The 24,598-nt window shown below is 39.0% G+C and overlaps 1 protein-coding gene across 1 annotated transcript in view; it reads left to right on the top strand.

Annotated features, from left to right (window-relative positions):
• SLC49A4 (solute carrier family 49 member 4) overlaps positions 1-7,944 on the top strand; it is a 118,400-nt gene extending 110,456 nt beyond the window's left edge. The window contains exons 8-9 of the mRNA XM_077118147.1: positions 576-758; positions 7,467-7,944. Coding sequence (XP_076974262.1) covers positions 576-758; positions 7,467-7,582 — 299 coding nt within the window. The 3' untranslated portion in view covers positions 7,583-7,944. The remainder of the gene's footprint in view (positions 1-575; positions 759-7,466) is intronic.
• The last annotated feature ends 16,654 nt before the right edge of the window (positions 7,945-24,598 follow it).

Genomic DNA, 24,598 nt, shown 5'->3' with positions numbered 1-24,598 from the left:
TTATTTTTAAGAAACTGTTGATACAAAACTCATTCTGAAATTGAGGACTACTTGTAAATGTTTCTCCAGAAATTACATACTATATTATGTTTATTTTGTACTGGAGAAATATTAACTAGTCTCTTTAAATATGCAATTTTCAGCAACATTTAATGTTTCTTACTTATTCTTATATTTTAAATTCTCTTTAAAATTACAGAATTAGTCTAGATTTCTAAGTAACTTGCTGTACTTAATCTCTCTCTCTATTTTCCGAGACCGTGACTAAGGAGTGGGAGAATCCTTTTAATTACATTAGAGTGGTAGAATCGTTTTTGTGTTTTAGAATAATCCACCAAACAGATAAAGCAAATAGACTGGTAATCATTCAGCAACAATACCTTTTCCTACCTACTCCAAAAGCCTGAGTAAAGAAGAGAGCTGACAGATATGTGATGCTTTATCAAACTTTATTAGCTACCATAGAAAAGAGATGAAATTTTCAGAGTTGATGCTTATGAAAGAGAACACCCAGAAGATCTGATACGACTGATTGCTACTACCATGAAACTAAAATGTTTGTGTTTTTATTTTAGTGACATTGTACGCCTCCTGTATTCTCCTGGGAGTGTTCTTGAATAGCAGCGTACCTATATTCTTTGAGCTTTTTGTGGAAACTGTCTACCCAGTTCCAGAAGGAATTACTTGTGGAGTTGTCACATTTTTAAGTAATATGTTCATGGGAGTACTTTTATTTTTTCTCACATTTTACCATACAGGTAAGAAATTCGATTTTTTATTTACTATCTAAATGAGTTATGGGGGAAGTTTGTGGCATTGATGTGTAGGGAATTTCCAAGGGCATTTCTCATTGATAAATTATTTGAGCCTTCGCAAACCAATACAAGAAAATGCCCTTGTCTCTGCTGAAATTCATTCTAGGCTGAGCTAAAGCACCCTCACCCTCAGAGTCTAATTTAATCAACCTGGGCTGAGGCCCAGCATTTGTGTTTTTAAAACCTTCCACGCAATTCTAATATGCAGCCATGGTGGAGCACTATGTGTTTTAGAAAATACTTAAGACCTACTGTCTCAGCATGGGGTGTAAATTAATGTTAGGTGTTTACATGTAGTGTAAAGCCTTGGGAATGAATGAAAGAAGACCGTGCAAGAGGCATATAGAGTATATAGAACAGGGCTGTCAAAATGAACTTTCTATGATAATGTTATCTGCATTGTCAGATACAGTAACCCCTAACCACATGTGGCTATTTAAATTTAAACTTAAACTAATTTCAATGAAATGTAAGCTTCAGTTCCTTAGTCACATTTAGCCACGTGTGGTTAGTGAGGCTCCCCTGTTGGAGAGTACAGATATGGAAGGAAAAGAAGATTAAGGTTAGAACCTGGGGATACACTCTGAAGAAGAGGGAGATCCTTACCAAATAGGAAGGGATGGGATCATGAACCCAAGTGGAAGAGTTGGCCTTGGACAAAAGGATTCATCAGAGATAATAGACCAGGCAATGTGCATGGGTGCAGAAGCTGATAAGTTTACTGGACAGATCTTTCTGCTTAAAAGCTAGCAGAGTTAGTGGAAGAAAGAGCTTGAGGAGAAAAACAAAACTTTAAAATAACCTTTGAGGGCATGGGAGGAGACGCTGCAAGGAACGACCGGAACGATGACTGGGTGGTGCATTAAAGGCAGACCTGGCTGGTGTTGATGTCCCTGGGTTCGTAGTGCCTTCATTTTGTACAGTTCTTGTGCTTTTCTCTTAGCGTTTCTCTTCTGTGGTCCAAGTTCTTTCTTACTGATTCAGATGATTAGGGCATAGTCACCTAAGATTCTTTTTAGAATAAGAATTAATAAGGATTAAGGCTAATGAGTTTTGAAAGTAAAACTTTTGTTGGTTTCTACAAGGTTTATATCCAATTTTATTCCCTCATCTTAATCTAATATTCCCAGCTTTTTTTAGTCTCTGTTCTCTTAACTAATCCTGGATGCCAGTAAGTGTAGATAATTGGTACATGGAAGAATCTAGTTTATAAGATTCAAATATAAGAATGCTCTAAAATGTGACATTCCAAGAGGCCAAACTGTTTATAGAAAGCTTTCTAACAGGCTTATCATTGAAATGGTAACCATACTAACTTCCATGACTGGAAAGTAAATACTTTAAATTTTCAAAGATGATGAAGCAGAATCTCTCCTAGTTTTGGACAACATTTGCCATAGCACTTTCACCTAATAGCAAAAAGAAATGCTATGCATTTCTTAATATAATTAACAATAAACTAGTTTGTTTCTATCAACGAATAATGCAAATAAAGTGGGTTTTAACTTTGCACAACCTGATAGGAGTATAGTTTATCATATGAATGAGAATGATATTAATGAAGTAAGACCAATCTTTACTATCCTGCTGGAAACATTTGTCTCCATTAGGGAAAAAGTGTCATCACCAGGTATGTTAGAGTAAGATCTTTGCTTCCAATTGTTTTGTTTTTTTTTAAACAGAATCGTCTAACAATTATTACATATCAGCTTTAATCTACTTCAGTTGTGCCACAGTTGAACTTAAGAGGCTTTTACTCCTCTTTTCCCTGGTAAAGCATCAAAGATAGTGATGCCTCTTGGGTGATAGAAATCATTTTACAGCTGGTGGGCACTGGTTTGCTAAGTGGTTCATGCAGACTCACAGATCTGTGGTGTCAGATGGAATAGAGTTTTGTCCTCCAGTATTTAAAAACAATAACAGTATGAAAACAACACAGTAGATACCAGATAACATCATTTCCCAATAAATTTCTTGCATGTAGTCTCTAGCATATGGCATGTATTTATTGATTACTTTAAGGCAGGGAAGACATCCATAACAGTTTCCACTCTCAATCTGTGGAGTAAAAGAGTTCAGTGCACTCTTTTTTATTATTTCTTCCCTGTTACTCTCATATATTTCATAGATTTGTTCAATAGATACCATGAATTAACTAGAATTGATATCCATCAGTGCTCACTCGTTTTGCAGATTCAGAGTGGCCAGATATAGGCAGTTATTTTTATTTCTTTGACATAAATCACAGAAGAAACAATACCATTTTTGCTATCTCACTGATATAATTAAAGATTTATCTGACTAAAAGAAACAAGCTTCCATCTTTTTGACTGATTTCTGATGAAATAGTCTTATATATCTATGTAGATGTTAAAAGGTTTCTGCCTAAACTCCATGATAAGTCTAAAAAAATGAAATTTTAGCTAATGATTAATCTTATCTACCAAGATAGAATTTCCAGGAATAAAAAAGTCTCATAAGTTCTTCACATTTTATAGTGTAAATGTGAAAATTTTTGTGAAAGCACCTACCCCAAAGCAAGGCTGGTGGCACTTGCCAAATGTTTATTTTCTTTCCTAGATAATTAGTTACTTGATGTTAGGAATCTAAATATCTAGGCTTCTATTTAAAGAAATGCTTTTATATTCTTATTTATGAGTATGTATAAGGAAGACACACAAATATAGCCCATATCTCATTAAAGCTATGGCTACTAGAACTATAAAAATGATGTGGAAATTCTTTCACATACTATTAATTGATCTTTCCCCAAAAGCCCCATTGCAGAGGTCCACATTCTTTATAACTGAAGTAGGATAATATATAAATTGCTAATCTGAAAATTCTGCAAAACTTCCTCCTAAAAAAATAATTGTTAGTTCTGTAACATGGTACTCCCAGAATTTTATATAACAAATTGAATTCCCTTCCATTAGGTCCAGTGTTGAAGTGGCATAATTCAGTAATTTTAAAACTTGAAAAACTCACCCAGCAGCTGGATATATGTCAGAATTCAACTATTAGTTACATGATTGTAAGGCTTAATTTTATATCACCTTAAAGATGTATGGATCCATCTCAAGGAAGCAATAAATGTCCTGAGGTATTTTTTCCATAGTGAGCTATCTGATTGGGGATAACTTCTTAGAGCTGCATAGAATAACTTTAAATGTCCACATTAGGATGTCTTGTCTCACAAGACAGACCCCAGTAGTGATAAATTGGCAGATTATAGCTATGGCCAGTATGGATGGCAGATTTATAAGTTCCTGTCATCAACTGTCACATACTTATTTGGAGCCCTGAGTCACAGGGACTTCTACATCCTGTTTCCATTCTGCTTTGGTATGGTACCTGGCACCATGTCAGAAGTTTCCTGGCATTTTTCGAGGTCAATTTTAAAAAGAAGTTATTTGAGCATATTTGTAAAACTGAGTTACTTCTTATAATGTTTAATTTAAGAACCCCAGTAAATTATTTCAGACAGCACGGTGACACTTTATTCTTTGTAACTTCACATACAATATCAATTTCGGAATGCTGTTATATTCTTCATGTACTCTGAAATGTATCTTATAATTTGTAGCTTTTTCTGAAGTCTGTATTGTCGTTCCTTGTTGTTGTTCTAGACACTTTGCATCAGGCTTTGGCAAAAAGCTTTACAAAATTTACCTTAGCCCTTTCACTCTGAAGTGGCTGAGGGTGAATTTGAGGCTTTGGGATAGCTTAAAAGATTCAGGGAGCTTGCTGAAGTATGATACATTGAGTAATCGTTACCAGGAGAAGAAAGAGCAGGTTCTACAGATTTAGACTAGTGAAAACAATTTTTTATCTAAGAAGTAAAATAATGCAACATGATGGTAAGATCTGTTGAGTAGTTAATATGGAATAAAGGGAGCCTGATACTAAACCGTGAAATTATGGTCTCAGCTGATATCTCACCTTGAGCATTGCTAAGAAGACTTAGACTGGAAGTAGTTTAGTTGAATCACTATAGTTTTGGTTAAATCACCAAAGAAAGTAGAAGGTTGATTCTGGAGGGTAGTAGCTGGAACCAGGCAAATGCTTGAAGATGGCAGAAACCAAAGCGTGGCATTGTTAAAGGGAAAATGAAGTGAAAAGTATAATAACTGTCTGGAAGAAAAAGGTTATAGGATAAGTAAAATCTTAATTAGTTCAGGCCCCACAGAGCATTACCATTTGGTGTAGAACTCACGTCATTAAGTGAAATGTATCACCTGTCCACACCATAAATTGGCAGGATATTCAAGCTACAGAGACCTGCCTTAGGGAAAATCAGCAGTATAGGGGAGAATGTGGAGGGCTGCCTTAGAGTAATGGATTTGTATCTTCTTTAGTGAAAGCCAAAAGGAAGAAATGATAGAAAGCTTACTGTGAAAGATTAAAAGGGTAAGAATAAGAAGATTTGAGTGGAATCAGCATTCTGTTGATTCAACTAAATCCTACAACATCAGGCTCAAAAAGGACAGCAATTGACTTTGCTACTGCTGAGTCAAATTAAACGGAAGCAAGCCGTTGACTGCTTACTAGAACACCTAAACCGTGGTTTGTGTAAATGGTTTTCAGTGGGAAGATCTAGAGGTTCCCCCGTCTCTGACTTTGCTTTCTGAAAAGACAGATATTTCAGAGAGCACTTGCCATTGACTGAGCCAAGTGAATTTACTAAAAGGTAGATTTGGCTGTTCAGAGAAAGGCGCAGTGAAAACCAATCAACAAATCCTGACAGTGGAGAGCAATAATGAGACGTTTTTAGAGATTTCATCTGAACCCAGGCAGAAGAAATAATTTTACAAGTCTGCTGAAATAAAAAGTCTGCTTTGGCAATATTTGACAAATCCCCAGGTTTAAGGAGAACAAAGACAAGTTGATTGTTGCTACATATGTATCACTCTAGCTCCCCATGAAATACAATCACCAAGACTTAGAAAATGTCAGTGTACATTTTTGTCACATACCACTGTTTTTTTTCTCCATTGCTAAAAATTCTACCTTGAAGTCTGAATTCTCACTTCTAAAAATACAAACAGTATGCTATTGTCTACATTTACCTGATTAAAAAAGATCTTCTTTTTTTTTTTTTTTTTTTTACTTCTTTTGGTCTGTTAAAATTATCATCAGAAATCCAGAGGTTATATGGTTAATATAAGAGCAGAAAATGCTTAGAGTGTCATTTCAGGGACTATCAGAATAAAGACAGGACCCCCGCGGTCCCAGCCTTTCTGTGTCTAGATTATATTCAATCCAAGTAAAGCACAGAAAAGAGCCTTGCATGCAAATACCATTGAAAGATATCTTTGTTAAATGCTATAGAATGGCATGTCTAACTTTTAAAATATAGAAATTAATTGAGAGGTTGGGAGGCTGCTTTTGTGAGCATATTACAGAAAAAAAAAAGAAGGTATTTCAGCAGCTTTTCTTACTGGTGGGTTTTCTCATTTCCATCCCTGAGCGTAAATTGCTCTTTTAGCCATATGAATTATGGATTAAACTAACGCAGCATTGTGGAAATCTTTAGGATGATTTTTGAAGATTAAGGCGGTATTAGCATTCTGTAGAAGTACAAAGGTAAACTATAAACCCATAGCAGTGATAAAAAAAAAGGATACTGGGGAACTGTTTCCCTCATTTATTATTATTTTTTTAATTGAAACTGCTAAATGGATAATTAAACTAGAGAAGTGCTTCTCAAACCCCAACTTCCTGATGTGAAAGAGCTGCTCACTCCTGCCATAAAGGCTCAAGCTTGACTGGTAGAGCGGGGTGGGGTCCAAAAAGGCTGAACAGATGCCCGACTCCAGGGTCCCTGGAGATGGAGGCAGCCGCTGGAGGCAGCAGCCGCTGGGTGGTGTGTTTTGGTACAAAGTGGCTGAGGACTGGCTTGTTTGAGAGTCCTGAATTTCTGAGAACACAATTTTGAGGAAGCATGTCCTTGATACCATTAAATCAAACAGCAGCAGAATTGCCTGTTTAGATGATCCCTGCGGGTTTTCCAATCATTGGTATTATATGTAACCATTTCTGGTAGTAGAAAGTAAAGACTGGAAAGAAATAAACCAAAACAGTCACAGTGGTTCCTCTGAGGGTAGAATTAGGGACGGTTCCTATGATTTACTTTATTTTTCCATGTATTTTCTAATCTGCTTTACAGTGATTACTACTTGATGGTTTTGCTGAGAATTAGGTATTTCTATTGAAAAAAATATTTATATAAGTGTTATCTCAAAAGTTAGATGATTTTCTTATTTGTCCATCAGATATTTCTGGACAGGGATAAGCATAATGGCAGCAGAGAGCACTTAAGAAATAATTAACAAACTAACATTTAGAAGGTGATTGATTTTTTTCTTTGAAGTAATAGATTTATTTTGTCACCAGAGTCAAGGTGGATTAAATTGATGAAAAAGTTATTAATGACATTGATTAAAAATATTCCACATGAAAGCCCTGTAATATATTACATGCATCACTTAGTCTCCAGCTTGTCACTGTTTATTGGAAACTGGTTTTCAGGCCTTCCAGGGTGCATTTATCATATGTGCTTCTGAACGTGGAGCACATGAGCCCTGGCACGCAGGTGGTGTTCTGCTGGGGCTGCAGGAATGTTTAAAACTGCATGTTTTTGTCTTGCAGAGCTGTCTTGGTTCAACTGGTGCCTTCCCGGGTCGTGTTTGCTCAGTCTCCTCCTCATTCTGTGCTTCAGGGAATCCTATGACAGACTCTATCTTGATGTGGTTGTCTCAGTTTAATAGCACAGACTTGAAGGAGTTTTGAAAGAGACTGGAAATCGATACCGCGTGCTGCACATTTGCTTGGAATTGCACATCTGACAGAAACAGAGGCGAGGAGAGAAACTTCATTCAGAGGTTTTGTTAGGCTACACAGATGATCACATTACTTTAATTACTACTAAGTAATAACAATGTGGGACTTGAGCGGTAAGAAGCTATTTTTAAATCTATATACATGGCATAATTTTGCCTAATCCCTGGGTTGGAAGTGTGATGTCTTACACCTAAAGCACTACCTAAATAATTTCCTCGGTGTTCTGTGCCAGTGCTAAACTACTGACTGAATAATTGTAATTATGAAAAAAAAAAAAAAAAAAGAGGTGTCTACCATAGAAAGATAACCTCTTCTCTAAGTCACATATCAGAACAGGAAGAAATGCCACTAGCTTCTAAAGAAGTTTAAACCCTATATCAGATTTTAATTTATAAACTAGCCAAAAGGTGTATAAGATAGAAATTAGCCATGTGTACACTACATTTTTTCTAATAAAGCGTTTCTTATATGACTCCTTATTTTTAATCAGGTCAGGAACCTTTGGTCCTCTTTATTATGGTGATAAAGTGCTTTCCAGTGACTTTAGAGCACATGTATTGTGTCTCAGTCTTAAGTTATTCTCGTTCTTGTGAAATACGATTTCATCCACTGTGCCCTTAAATGATTATATTAAGGGTGACTAAATGTTTAATACAGTCGCATTAAATATTGTATGAAAAAATGTAATTCTGTTCTGATTTAGCACTTTGTTAAAAGTGAAATGACAAATCACACAGAACATACTGTTTCTTCAGCCTGTATATTTATATTTGGTGGCAGGGGATGTAACACCCAGCGCCAACTATTATTTGCCAGGGTTAGATTTTATTAAAGGACTCCTGTTTGAAAATGACAGTTTATAACATTGAAACTTTGACATCTGTAACATTCTTGTATTTCAGTTCAGACTGTAAAATGTTCAAATCCATATGGAGGCCATATATTTACGGGGGAGGCATTTTGCCAGTACCTATTTTATTTCTGTAGATGATATAGCTTTTCAAAATTTAACACTCATTGGACAACTCTCAGATGTGTATTTCATTTGATATAAAATATTCTGTGGTTGGAGTATGCTGTTACCACCAATTACATTTATACAGTTCTCTTTACATGGAAAAACAAAACGTTTTCCAAAAAAGTCAACAATATTCCTTTACCTTTGTTATTTTCTTCTTCCGCAGAAACCTTTTCTTTTCCCTCAATTTCTAATTGTATTTTCTTTGTCAGCTAAATATATTTTCTCTGTCTTTTTCTGGACAGACACAGTGCTCTCAAGCTCCTTCTCTTAGCCAGGACAGTAAAAATATGGCTAAGGGGAAGTTGGTCAGCACTTCATTCTATTCATTTCCACGCGTGCACCTACCAGCACACCCCCACATGCACTCCTAAGGGCCCGCCTAGCAGCACACACACCCACATGCACACCTAAGTGCCCGCCTAGCAGCACACACCCACATGCACTCCTAAGTACCCGCCTAGCAGCACACACCCACATGCACTCCTAAGGGCCCACCTAGCAGCACACACCCCTACATGCACTCCTAAGTGCCTGCCTAGCAGCACACACCCCCACATGCACTCCTAAGGGCCCGCCTAGCAGCACACACCCCCACATGCACTCCTAAGGGCCCGTCTAGCAGCACACACACCCACATGCACTCCTAAGTACCCGCCTAGGAGCACACACCCCCACATGCACTCCTAAGGGCCTGCCTAGCAGCACACACCCCCACATGCACTCCTAAGTGCCCGCCTAGCAGACACACCCACAGGCACTCCTAAGGGCCCGCCTAGCAGCACACACACCCACAGGCACTCCTAAGGGCCCGCCTAGCAGCACACACCCACATGCACTCCTAAGTACCCGCCTAGCAGCACACACACCCACAGGCACTCCTAAGTGCCCGCCTAGCAGCACACACCCACAGGCACTCCTAAGGGCCCGCCTAGCAGCACACACCCCCACATGCACTCCTAAGTGCCCGCCTAGGAGCACACACACCCACATGCACTCCTAAGTACCCGCCTAGGAGCACACACCCCCACATGCACTCCTAAGGGCCTGCCTAGCAGCACACACCCCCACATGCACTCCTAAGTGCCCGCCTAGGAGCACACACACCCACATGCACTCCTAAGTACCCGCCTAGCAGCACACACCCCTACATGCACTCCTAAGTGCCCGCCTAGGAGCACACACACCCACATGCACTCCTAAGTACCCGCCTAGGAGCACACACACCCACAGGCACTCCTAAGGGCCCGCCTAGCAGCACCCACACCCACATGCACTCCTAAGGGCCCGCCCTTCCCCCTTAGCTCAGTAAGGTCAAGGCTGTGCATTCCAGTACTGTCTGGCCTTCTTCTGAGATCCTAAGTTTTTGAAACTTGAAAAGAAAGAAAGCCCTCAAATTCAACATCTGATTTCATTCACCTACCTGTAATCATCTCCCTTTATGACCACCCTGCTCTCTTAGCTCCAAGAACTGAAGGAACTGAAGAGTGTGCTAAAGGGAGGAAGAAAAGCTAGGAGAGCTGGACTTGGTTCTTAAATAAAAATAAGATGAGGGCAGAATTCTTGAAGGTGATAGAAAAACAGCCAATGATGATGTCAGCAGACCGTGATCCCCTCATATTTAAATAGCAGTTTAAAAAGAGGGGGTGGATGGGTGGGCGGGCGACGGTGGGGCAGTGGCAGAGTTCTCGCCTGCCATGCCAGACACCTGGGTTCAATTCCCGGGGCCTGCCCATGCAAAAAAATTTTTAAAAAGAGGGGGAATACTTATGAAGTATTTGGTTTTAGGCAAATCTGTTGTCTTTGAGGATGTGGCAGTACAAAATTCTGCTATAGTAAGACATCCGATGTAGAACAATTTCCTGTGGTTAGTTCCACTTTTAACACAAAGTAGAGAATAATACTCTTAAGAAATTATGTAAATGACTAATTAGTTCAAAGATATCCCAAGTGGGTAGTGATTAAAAATTCTTGTGATGTGCCAGGCCCCACCTGTTTTTTTTAACACACAATGAATCCCATAAATCCTTTGTATCTGCTTATCCCTTCAGCAGATAATTATTGTAATCACAAATTTAAGTTTAAATGATCAAAATTTCATATACCCAACCGGATAGAAAGGGAACCAAAAGATTTAAGTGGAGGGGACAGGGTGAGGGGGTTTACACATTATTACTATTTTACTTGCATATTTTAAATCATATTTGTTCTCTTTTTGTTTATATTTCTGGTATGTATCAAAATAGGCCAGCTGTTGCCTTTGTACTTTCTAAACAAACGTTATAGAATCCTAATGAAATTTTACAACTGGAGGAAATCTTAACATGCCACTAATCCAAACACTTATTTTAGAGATTATAGGAACAATCCCAGAAAAATAAAGTATCTTGCCGGAGGTCACAATCCTAGTTTTAGTGGAAAACTAGAACTAAGATCCACACCTTGTGACTCCCAGACTAGTATTTTCTCCTACTTACAGAACTACAACTTAATTTAGACGTTTGTTGGTGTTCGTAAATGCTCTTCTGTGTTAAAAAATGACGGGGCTTAAGAGTAAACCGTCATTCTTGAGTGAATGTGGGAAGTACAGGGATTAAATTGAGGTGGTTGTATTTAAGTAAAATTATTCTATTTTCTTCATCACTGTACTAACATCTCTAAGTCTCAGCTAGTGATGACATCTTCATACACCACATCCACCGCCTTATTAATTGGTAACAGCATGCTGTGACTTATTAACGAATACCTTACAAGTTGTGGAAAGAAGCATTTTTAAATATTGTCCATGTTGGAGATATAGGAACAAGACAATTATACATACACATTCATTTCACTGGAAGATGGAACTAATAAAATAATATAAGGGGAGCAGGTGTAAATGTAGTTTTCTGTATTTGAGCATATAAAACCTAAGGACCACATTTTATCACAGATCCTATATTCATGTTTAATTATTCAGAATGTTTACAGCTTGTTTTTATGAAGCCCTTCTAATAAAGATTCCTAGCTAAGGGATTTTTTTAATTGAAGAGATTAAATTCCCATCTACTTATCTTTTAATTAGTTTTCTTTTAACTATTATTTTTACTAAAATCTAGGCATGCATCTTGATGTTTGCGTTAAGTGTACGCTTCATTTTAGACTCAAGATTAAATACAAGTATGTAGTTATTTTGCTTTAAATTAATGTTAAAAGTCATATTAATTTCACATTTGTCCCTGAAGTAATAAGTATAGAGATTACAGTGATTATACCATATTATCAAGCAACTGCAAAAGCTGTGATATGAAAAAAGCTCCATAATAAAAAAGAGATCTATGGAAAGCTGGGAGAAATCCAGTCAGATCTATTTTTTTTTTTTTTTTTTTTTTTTTTTTTTAAAGGAAAGACAGAGAGAAGGAAGGAAGGATAGAAGGAAGGAAGGAAGGAAGAAAGGGAAACATCTTTAAACATTTTCTTGTTTTTATTGTATTCTGTTTCTCCGTTTTTGGTACATGGGCTGGGGCCGGGAATCGAACCGAGGTCCTCCGGCATAGCAGGCAAGCACTTTGCCCGCTGAGCCACCGCGGCCCGCCCCCCAGTCAGATCTATTTTATAAATATAGGAAAAATATAGATCCAACTTAATTTAGAATCATAATCATGCAGAATGGAACAAGGTAAAGCTTATTTCTGTACTGACAAACAGTTTATTAGTCTTGGGAAATAAAAGCAATACTTGGACTGTCCTACAAGAACAAAACTTTACAGTGGAATTTTTGGGTTCTGGAACAGCATCCATTTGGGTACTTCCTGCTCAATAGAGATGAGTTTTCCACTCATTAAGCAGAAATCTTCACTGCCCATAGCACACATTTCCTTTCAAGCATCCTTCTGGCTCAGTTAGAACCTCAAATTTAGGAGATGACCTCTAGGAACTAACATGAGGCCTTTAAGAGACCTCTGAGGTATCCGACACAGCCCTGTGTCTCTCTCCTGAACCACAGTTCTTCTTATCAATAGTTTAAATTTGTCCTTTGTCAGGGCTGAAACTACATCAGCCTCTTGTGTCACTTAGTTTTCTGAGGTGGCCTCGTTGCCTAGTACCCTTGGATGAACCTGATTTGAAGTCTAGACCTGAGAATCTCCTTAGATTTCCACTTCCTTGAACTGACTTCCTGGGACAGGCTGCTTTCGCCGCAAGCCCTCCCTAAGCTCCCAGGCAGAAAACCAGTCTCATTCCCAACTGGAGCCTGAGGCTGATGTCTCAGCTTCCCTCTCCTGAACAGGACACTGGCATGATCAGCACATAAGAAAATAAGATGCTCTGGAAAGATTTAACAGTTCTCCTCACAGCTAAATCTCAAAAGTTAGAATTTGTACCAAAATGGGACCCTCTAATAAGTTTCCATAGTTATTATTTGCTGCATTTTTAGAATATGTACTAATACTTGTTAATGTGCTAACCAGGTTATGGTTGTACCCTGGAATCTGGTGAGTTTCAAACAATAGCTTTCAATCTTAGGCCACACTCAAAAAGAGAGGGCAAAAGATTTCCCCAGCCCCAGCAGTTCTGTTCATTCAAAAAGGGACAATATATTTTTTTAATTAAATGTTAAAAAGCATTGAATTCACTTCATCAGCTTATCAGAGAGCTTTGGTAAAATGATGGAAACAAGCAGACCACATTAGCTCTAAACCTGCTAGACTGAGTACATTGTCAGGCCTGAGACTACAAAGGGGATGCCAAAATCAACCCAAACCTCAGTGAAGTAAGAGTAAATAAGCCCCTATTGGTGCTTCTAATTTATAAAGGAGGCTTCTGTAGCCTTGAACAAAATGACAAGGATAGCATGGATAAACTTTTAATTTTCCTCAATGTTAGAGATGATATTTCTTTTAAAATACTATTTAATTTAGACTTCCAGTTCAGATTGGCTTTTTTTCCCATTTGCTCAGAAAAATCATAGAATTGAACAGTTGATCTAATCCACCACCTCATTTTGCTAAGAAGTAAGCAGAGAGCCTTATAGCCTAAACGATTGGGGTCAATTCATAAAGCTAGCTTTTAGCAGGTCACCCTAACCCTAGATCTGCATTTTTTTCATGTACAATCGATGTGTTACCCTAAAGTAATTTATTTTAAATAACTTTTCTTTCATTAAAAAATTTTTTTTTGAAAATTATGTAAGAAATATGTGAATAGGTAACCCTTATAAAATACCTAGTATGGAAATATAGAAAGTAAAATGAAGTCTCTCTCCATACAAACACTTGCCTAATCCATTCTCCTCTTCAGAGGTAACTCATATGAATCCTCTCAAAAATTCTATGCATTTACATACACATATATATGTGTCTGTGTGTGTATGATTTTAAATAAAATCACCCAGCAACTGTTGTGTTTTTTTTTTAAAATAACCATGTTGGTATAAACTTAATGGAAAGAAGCAAGAGTTTCTGGGATCCTTATTCTCTCCCAAATGATCCTATGTAAAATGTAGCAGTTGTTAGTGTAGACATTTCACAGACCCAGATATATACAATTAAACTCTGTCATATTCTGACGTTCAAAAGTGAACTTCCATATGCAAAATTCAATTTTCTTATTGGAAATATAGTTTCTGTTTCTGTACAACAAAAGATAAGAGAATAAAATGAATGGCCCACTCCCAAGATCCAAATGGATCTTCTTAACAGAACTTCCTTAGTTCCCCCATCTCTGCAGGGGCAAGCAATACAGTACAAAATAGAGAATAAGCTGGTACAATTCTGCTGTTTTGTGTTTTTTTTAACTGTTAACTAATGGAGATTCTGGTAATCCTTGATATTTTCCTGGTCAGCTTCCTTAACTATCCTAACTTTCAAGCTTCCAGTAAAACCAATGAACTGCATTAGGACAAGAATTTTGCTACATTTGGTAACTTCTTCCTTTCCTGTCCTCTTGCCCATCCACCTTTCCCCTTTCTGGTAGTTGCTTCTTGCTCATTTATGACCATGCTTGGGAGCAAGTTCTGTGAAAACCAGATTTTCTGAACTGCTGGCATTAGAGAGGAGAGCTGGCCAAGCAGTTTTCACGAACTAGACTAGAGAGGACACAAGGACAGAGCGCTAGATTTGGAGTCTGGGGGCCCTTGTCCCAGGCCTGGCGTCTTCCACTCTTTGACCTTGAACACATCACTTCACTTCTCATTTATCCTTCATTTCTCATTTATCCTTACTTATAAAATGAGGGGGTTCAAAAAGATGTTCCCTAAGGTGTCTTCCACTTCAGAAAAGCTAGATGATTTTTATTTAAATATTAAGAAATGACTGAACCACTTACAGTCTCTAAAACTAAAAAGCTTCCTAGCACCTTCATGTTGCTGTTTGTGCAATAGCCCTTCTAATAATCCATCCCCGTGCGTGAACAAATGGAATATTACACAGCGCACAGATCCAGCCAAAACGAAATGGCTTTTTCAGCGTCTGTGGTAGTCAATACGCTGTAGATGCTGTTTATTTCCCTGAAGGAGTTTATATATGAAATGTAGGGTTTATTAAATTTGTCAAATGCAATAAAAGAAAATCTGTCATCTGATGTTGAGATAGCCTCCTGGGAGCCAAGTCAGAGTACTGTATTTGCTCACCAGAATGAGACCAAACTAAGAGCATATTCTTTGGTTTGGTTTGATTTTTTATGAATTTGTTTGCATTTGCAGAAATCAGACGGTCAGTTCAGGTAGTCCAGCCAACCCTCAAACTCTTATCTCTAGAGTTATGGCACCAAAGGTAGGTTGCTTTGCAATGAGGTCATTTCTACACAGCCAAATTCTGCCAAATGGGCTGTGCAGATATTTTACAGAATGAAGGCAGAGATTCAGCAGATCAGTACACAGGTGTTAATAAACAAGGCTTCCTTGAGACTATAATATAGTCAGTATAAAATTTGCCAGACAGAGAAATGAGCAAAAGGAAGGCCAGCCCGAGTGGCAGGATGCCTGAGTTCCTTCTCTAGCATGCTTGCTGAGTACCCTTGGGGCCTTGGGCAAGTCACTTGTGCTCTCTAGACTTTTACTTCTCATCTGTCAAATAGAAAGGTCAGAGGATATGTTCTTTTTTGCTGAAAAGTGTTATAGCTGTTTTACATCTATTGGCCACACACAACAGAAAGTAGAAAACAATGCAAGTGCAAAACCTTTCTACCAGTATAACAGTTGATACATTATCTTTTCAAACTATCAAGAAACTCCTCCAAGGTCCAGTAAGTTGTATGTGCTAGGTACCAGGCAGTGCTAGAAACTGTTTCAAACTCTTATCATATTCATTTATTCCTTCTTTCATTCATCCTTTTATTCATTCTGGACTAATTATATATGTGTGCCTGCAAAAGAGAATAAGAGAAAGAAAAGGTGTTCTACCCTTCCATACCTTTCAGACATTAAAAAATAATAATAAAACAAATACTTTCCTGAACTAATAATTACCGAAGGAATGCTGACAGTTCCCTACATATTATGCATAGTAGGAGCCCAAATATTTTTCTCATACCATCATTAATTATAATTGATTTCAAGGAAAGGATACTTTGTTCCATTGAGATTTCTATCAGACAGGACCTAGGTTTTCTGGAGCCATAGAATCAATTTTGTCAAAAGGAATTCCAAAACTTACTCTCCTTCTATAGCTTACTTGTCCTATTATTGACCCTCTAACTTCCATATCCTGCATTCATTTCTTTCACCAGCATCTTCTGTCTGTAAGTTTTCCTCTCAAAACATCCTCTCAAGACGAAACTTAACAGATGCATACATGTTAAGATACAAATACTCATAACGATTCGTGAGTCACATTTTTAAAGGAAATTTTCATCTTAACAGAGAAGAAAGCCTAACACCAAAAGGAAATATTTCTAATGATAGAATTTGGAGCATCAACCATCCAAATGGGAAAGGGTTACTTCAGTGGAGAAGCCGTTCGGGACTTCCACCTGGGTGTAAACCTAAGCCACACTTGATGCATCACTAGTGAAGTCCCAGCCTCCTAAATTTTTGCACAAACCCAACGAATGCTACAAAGGGCAAGTAAGAATCACAGCTTCAATTCCTACAGGTGATTTTATTTACCACAATGTCTCCAATTCCAAATTTACTTCCCTACCCACCAGAAACATATCATTTTGGAAGCTTATGGAAATAAAGTATTAGGAAAATTCTGCTTCCATACTGCTAAATTGCATCCCAGAGTCCCAGACGAAATCACTTCCTTGGCCTGAACATTTCTGTATAGGTCTGTGATTCAGCGAAAGTGCCTGGGATAAGCATGAGAGGTGGCCAATCCCACTTCACCTGCCCTAGGAATCCAGCCGAAGCTGAAGGGTATGTGTTGGGAATGGTCTGTTTCTTCTTACTCCTTCCCTGAACTTACTAGTACACACTGCACCGCTCTTCCTGATCAATAAGAATTGCTGAGAAAATCATTTTAGTAAGTGATTGAATGTCTCTAATGGAGCTGTCCCTCTCCTCCATACTTCTGTGCTTTCATACTTGCACCCCAGAAACCATCCCATAGACATCCCCTTTCCATCCTTTCTCTCCTCTTTTGCAATTGTACCACCCTTTTCAGGAAAAAAAAGCATCAGTTGATAATAGCCCTTACATTTTACCCTCATCTATCTCAGCATAGAGGAGTCCCTCCATATTTGTTCTCTTTTTTTACTCAAGCTGAAAATAGATCTCCTGGTATAGGAAAATCCATGCTACATTCTATTGCCTATAATTGTCTTTCATCTAATTGAGAGAAAGGTTACTCTAATGAACCAGCTGATTCCCTTACCTTATCCATTCATCTTTTGTCAATATTCCTTTACAAATAAATTCTAATGATAGCTAAATCCTCAAGTTTATTTCACGTTTTTTTAACTTAGATTTTTGCTTACCAAAACTGCTTCTTTTATCCTAAAACAGACTTTAATCTTCTTTTCTCTGAGTACTTTCTAATGCAATTTGAATATAATGGTACATTCTAAAATAAAATCAGGCAGCAGTTTCATCATAACCAATATGAAATGCTGGAAAAAGCAGATAATATAAAGATTTAAAAAGAAGTGTGATGGAGGAGCATATATGGAGTTCCTCCTACATGCTGAGCACTGAGCTAGGCTCTGAGGATGCAGAAACAAATAAGACGCCCTACTGGCCCTCAGAAATGAGAACTCCAATGAGCCCATTTATAAAAGCTGTAGTTCAAGGTTAGCAGTACCTCCAAAGGGCTATTAGAAACTTCACAGCTCAGCTCTACAATTATCCTAGTTCCTCTGTGAGATCATACTCTTTGGAAAACTATGTTCTAAATCCTCTTCTCTTGGGCCAATAAAAATCTAAGTTTATTCCTAATCAGTATATAGTTAAGTGTGTCCTTTGTAGTATATATATATAAAAAAAAGACCCTAGACAGTCTTTAAAGGAAAAGGTAGAGAAATCTGACCCAATGACTTAAAAAGTGGAAAAGTTTTAGAGAAAGTTAATAAGCTTCCAGAAATTTCAGATGTGCTAGTGTTCATTGAAGCACACAGTTATGCAGAAAGAAGAAAGAGAGACATCTAGCAAGGGGGAGACACTGACCATGTATGGGGACCCGGGAGACAGTGGAAGAGTTACTGAAAGAGGCCAGGCAGGCACTTCTGCTGAGCAAAAGTGGAGGGGAAGGTTTGGAGGCATGGAGTTATGGTGGAAGTGGGTTCTGGAAAGCAGAAGCCTGAAGCTGGCTCATTATTACTGAGTCATCTGGCACAGTCTCCTGCCTCCAAGCACATCCTGCTTCAGGGTGTCTAGCCAACTGCTTTTTTCAGCTCTCTAGGGATGAAAATTCTGCAGCCTCCTTCTGTCATCTGTTCCAGAGCCACTCTCCATTACACTTAGAAGTTCTTGCTTTCAAAGAAGGGAGTGGGGACAGGAAACAGAGTGGGAGAGAAGAAAGGAGCAGAACAAATCAGGGCAGAGGACCTGAAAATGAAGAAAAGTTGTAGCAGAGTTGGAGGTAAGGAAACAGCCTTCACATTTCACACTTCCTTCCTTTACTTAAATGTGAGCAGCTGACTCCAAAGGATATGGGAACTTTCTAAGGTGGAGCTAGCCAGCTGGGAACCTTGCCCTTACAGATGCCCTGTCTGCCATGATACAGGTTCCTATTTTGCTCTGAGAAAGCCGTGTAAATCTAGACCGCCCAAGAGGAACTGTTTTATTTCTAAAGTCTATAACTTTCACAGTCCCCCTCCCTTCCACCCTCTAAAGGAATGTTTCATAGTCGAAGGCATGCCTTCAATACCCACTCTATTGTGTTTCTTGCTCTCTGTCAGAGTAATTACTTTTCATACCAATTATTGGATGCAAAGAAATCTTGGGTTGCCCAAGTAGATTTAGATTCAAATAAAGTTACAAACTCTTACTCCATTCAGTCTTTTCCATCTGCCTCCACCCTCTCAGTCACACACCTAGAAGCAAGCCAGAAAGCATTCCCAATCAAAATCACCATCTGGAAGCCTCAGCACTTATTGTTCACCCTCTGTTCTCAAGGCACACCTAAAATTAGGTGTACTTGACCTAATTTTACACTCTCCATGTTATCTGGTTTTCCTTGGCACTGTATTACATTGCAGTAGAGCAGGAAGGCAAGCAAAGGACAGACCAGCCATTACAAGAAAGTAGAGATAGGATGGCTGCAGAAACAGCCCTCTTGAGTTGGACCTGAGAACAGAGGCAGCTGCTGGGAGGGGAGCCTGCAGTAGCCCTGTAGACATCACTCTCCGCAACAGGGGTCCTAACTTACCCAACAAGTGCCCCACTCTCAGCTCCAGGCTTCCCTCTCAGCCTTGAGTCTCATCCTAATTCATCCCTTCCACTTTTCCCTTCTTCCTGTCCCAGGCTGCACCGAGGCCCCTGACTCCCTTTCAGTCTGTAGAAGAGCAAAGCCCTTTCCTGCCTGGGATCCTGGTCCACCCTAGGAATGTATTTTGGCTAAAACTGCTGCAGTTTGAACACACGAAGTTCTGACTGCCAGAGAAATTAACTCCTGCATGCTCAAAAGACGTCCTGCCCCGAGGGGTCTTAAGAGAATGGACCAACATTGTCCCAGAAGACTGGACTGAGGACAGAGGAAAGGCCAGATGATTTCTTGAGATTCCTCCCAGCTCCAGGACCTGATTTGAAAATATAGAAACAATAAGAATCAGGTTATATTTTCAGGCTCCTTGACAGCAGTTGCCCCAGTTACACCTCCTGTGCCTGGGCAAACTGTCTTCTCCCCCCTGGAGAGATGGTGCAAAGATGAAAAGGTGCAGGGAGATGGCTTAAAATCTGCCCCCACTGAGACTTGATGCTTGAGGTGTACACATCTGCTGGCCGCACTCCACGACCTGGTGGGTCTATGCAACGGTTCCACTGGGAGCGTGTGCAATACATTTCCTGAAGCCCATTACGATAACTTGAGAAGTCTTCTCTGTGCTTTTAAATAATCCTTACCATGTAAAGATTATATTACATTTTAATAAATTTTTTTTTTGCATTTTACTTTTGTAATCTTTGGGATTTTATAGATTTTTATTTTATGGCCAAGTATACTTTTGTAAAGAACTGTGGAAGTCTTGGGTACTTTTATTCTTTTAAAACTCTGGTTGATGCCAACCGTAAGCACTGATAAATATTATTCATATGCAATTTTCCTTCCTTTGAATGGGGACTTTTTAAGAAACTGTGTTTTGGCACAGCGTTTTATTTAAAATGCTGCTTCATTTTACACATTGTGAATACTGAAGATTCTGAAAAATAAAAGATGCATTTAAAATCTCTGTGCCGTTACATCGTAGAAATAGTAATGTGCATTGCTTTGCGAAAGTGGTAATTAAATGTTTAATGGCTTAGAACTCTTCCTTCAGGATGGGGGTTCTAGTCATTACTCACAGCGCTTGAGCTTCCAAATGAGCCCCTGGTTTCTCTCGAGAATGCACACAAGGATGGCCATCTCCTGTTCATTTAGGAAATATGGTTATGTTGACTTTGTAGTTACTGTGCTTGTGGTTTTGCAATAAATGTGTATTGAAAGCACTTGTGATAACATGGCCCGTGTTTTGTTTTTAATCAAACTCCAAATGGCAGAAGAAGTGGAGCCAAAGCTCCCTGAGCATTCGGGCAGCAAAATGTGGTGGGAAAGAACAGGAGCTTGGAAGCAGGACAGACTGAGCCAAATACCAACTCCTGCAGTGATGAGCCCTTAAATGGGAATCCTTTCATCTCTTTAGAGGATCCTGTGTCTTTATCATTAAAAAAAAAAAAAAGAATTAAGGAGAGGGATAATCATATTTATCTTACATGGATTTTATGATGATGAAATAAAATGATGAACATAAAACACCCACACATTTGTAGCCCCAAAGTTGTTTGCCTTTTTCCTTTTCCTTCCTTTCTATATCCCTCCCAGAGTCTTCAGCATCTACTCTGGCATGTATACTGGTTGGGTAAATACACAGTGTACCTACAATGCTGGTTGGGTAAATACACAGTGTACCTATCTTATGCCATACAAAAAGCAGAATTCTTGCTCCACGTTTTTTGTGATAAATTTTCCCAGTATAAAATAATACACAATCATTGAAGAAAATGGGAAAATGCAGAAATTTATCATGGTTTTTCTTCTTGCTGTAAAAGTTTTTAATGCAATACAGATAATACTGTATTTTTACTTTTCGTCTTTAACATTATATCATAAACATTTTCCCCATGACAAGGAAAACATTATCATTTAAAATATTTCATTCTATTGTTGGACATTAAGGTTGCTCTCAAGAGATGTACTCTGGGGAATATATCATAGTATATTTATTCTTGTCCTAGTTTCTGATTATTTTCTTTGACTAGATACCTAAAGGGAGAATTTCTTGGCTCAGGTATGAGGACTTTCAGCTCCTGACATGTATCCCCAGATTAACTTCTTTCTCCAGCCCCATTGGGGTCCATAAACAGATGAGTTAGAGCAGGGATTCTGCTCTGATGGGAGAGGTGACAAGGTGGGGGTCACCTCTCCATTCCCTTCCTGTTCTTTTTTTCCCTTCTCATCAACCCATCTCGTGAATGGGCCCTGAGTCAACCCTTTAGTTCTTCCTTACTTCAAAACACTGGACTTGATAAACTTTAAGATCCTTTTGAGTTCTTAGTCTAACAGGTAAAGGAAGTGATGGAGGGATGGAGGGAAATTCTCAAGTTTGGGATAAATGGATATAGAAAGGCCTATAAGGGAGAGTGTAACTTTTGACTAAGTGGTATCTTAGCTGTTTCATGCATAATTTACTGAACTGGTATCATTTATTGCCCAACAGAAAGGGATATCTAGAAATTTTGTCGAAGAAACAATTTTTTATGAAGCTCAGGATCATACTTTCAATATTTACTTTGACATGCCAGTGACTCGGGTTGCAAAAACAAATTTTAACTCCAATGCTTAGCTCAGTGACAATAATAACAATGTTGGGTGTTAAGCTACATGCCTGAATCTGTTTTAAGCGTTTTCTATGCATCATTGCCTTCAGCTGTCAAGGCAATTCCATAGACAGGTTTTATTATTCACTCTTTTTATCCAAGAGTTGCAAAATGCCCCAAGTCACATAGCTGATGAGCTGTGGAGCTGGGGTTTGGGTCAGGTATGCAGCCCCATTCTCCAATCACTAAGGTAGTAGGTGCTGGGTTACCATTTGCCAAAAACTAGAGTGGAGGAGCCTTTCCAGGGGCAGGTAAGGGAACATGAACAGAGTTTTTGCCTGACTTTGTGCTAGGGCCTTTTCTATAATCAACTTAATCTTCACAAAACTCTAAGAGGTTGGTGTCACAACAAGCGTGTCATAGATCACACTGTTGGTAAATAGTGGGTGTGTCGGTTTGAAAGGAGTATGTGCCCTTGAAAAGCCATGTTTTCATCCTCATCTGTCTTGTGGAGGTAACCATTTCTTTTAATCCCTATTCAGCACTGTAGGTTGGAAGCTTGATTAGATTATCTCCATGGAGATGTGACATGCCCAACTGTGGGTATTAACCTTTGACAAGAGGGAAATGTGACTCCACCCATTCCAGGTAGGTCTTGATTAGTTTACTGGAATCCTTTAAAAGAAGAAACATTTTGGACAAAGCCACGAGAAGGAGGAGAGCCCACGCAGCCAGAGACCTTTGCAGATGAAGAAGGAAATACCCCCAAGGGGAACTTCATGAAACAAGAAGCCTGGAGGGAAAGTTAGCAGAAGTCACCATGTTCGCCGTGTGTCTTTCCACATGAGAGAGAAACCCTGAACCTCATCGGCCTTCATGAACCGACGTATCTTTCTCTGAATGCCTTAGATTGGACATTTCCATATCCTTGCTTCAATTTGGACATTCTCATGGCTTAGAATGTAAACTTGCAACTTTAATAAATTCCCCTTTTTAAAAGCTGTTCCATTTCTGGTATAGTGCATTCCGGCAGCTAGCAAACTAGAACAGTGGGGCTGGGATTCAGAAGTCCAGGACTATCCCTCTGTGTCAACGGTCTTCAGATCAGGGCATGTGTTTGCAAGAGGCTCAGTTCATAGGTGGGAGAGATTGAAGGAAACCAAGCACTGCCTTTCCTAAAGCTGATGTGAAACGGCTCTTGCCTGTCACGGGTCATAACTGTGGTCTCCTTTCTCACATCCTCTTTCATGTTCACCCTTCTCCCACTTAACAAATGAAAGGGCACATCTCTCACACTGAGTGGTATTATTATGGAAGGCCTGGGACATAAAATCTACCTGCCTATCCAAAAAGGAGGACAATAAAAATATGTGTGCTCACAATGGCTCTTATAACAAGTTATCCTGAACCTGAACCCCATGATAGGGCTTCATATCTAACCATTTTGTACACGTTTCTGTTACGGTAATGTGGCCTTATGAATGAGGTGTTTGAACTCATGTTGGGATGTTCAGAATGCAGTTGTGCTGTAGAGCAGTGTGCTGGTTTGAAGCTATTATGTACCCCAGAAAAGCCACGTCCTTTAATCCTCATTCAGTATTGCTGGGTGGAATCTATTTACTGTTTCCATGGAGATATGACCCACCCAACTGTGGGTGATAACTTTTAATTAGGTGGTTTCCATGGAGATGTGTCTCCACCCATTCAAGGTGGGGTTGCTTACTGGAGCCCTTTAAGAGGGAACCATTTTGAAAAAAGCTTTAGAGACACAGAACCAACAGAGTCAACAGAATGGATGGAGTCCTGGGGAAGCCGTTAAAGAAGCCTGGAGAGAAAGCTAGCAGACGTCACCATGTGCCTTTCCAGCTGAGCAAGAAACCCTGAACTTCATCAGCCTTCTTGAACCAAGGCATCTTTCCCTAGATGCCCTAGATTGGACATTTTTATAGCCTTGCTTTAATTTGGACATTTTCACAGCCTTAGAATTGTAAACTTGCAACTTAATAAATTCCCCTTTTTAAAAAAGTCATTCCATTTCTGATATATTGCATTCTGGCAGCTTGCAAACTAGGACAAGTGGGTAACAGAAAGGATGGCAATTGTCTAGTAACCTCACTTCTTCCATTATCCAAACTTGCAAGGATCACAAAACACCTGAGGAAGGGCTCCAAGAAAACAAAGCAAGGAGAACATCCATAACAAACAACAAAGGTGGCAGGACCTTACTTCTGCCATGTGGCCCACTCATGTCCAGACTGCAGGCCTTTCTTGACTCTATCTGTCTTAGAATATTCAAGATTGGAGGCTGCTTTTGAAGCTCAGCCTCTCAGTATTGAGGAAGAGCTTGGGGAGTGCTCTCCTTTACCCGTGCCTTATTCTGTGTTCCAGGGGACAACCTGAGAGTATTTCAAGGAGGAGGAAGTAAGAAGTTCCCTGTTTACTTATGACTGATGAATAGTACACCTTCGAGTAAAAGGGATATTGTAAGAGCTAAGA

This window comes from Tamandua tetradactyla, chromosome 10 (assembly GCF_023851605.1).
Source record: "Tamandua tetradactyla isolate mTamTet1 chromosome 10, mTamTet1.pri, whole genome shotgun sequence".
NCBI classification, from domain to species: domain Eukaryota; kingdom Metazoa; phylum Chordata; class Mammalia; order Pilosa; family Myrmecophagidae; genus Tamandua; species Tamandua tetradactyla.
This window is presented reverse-complemented; position numbering and strand designations above follow the sequence as displayed.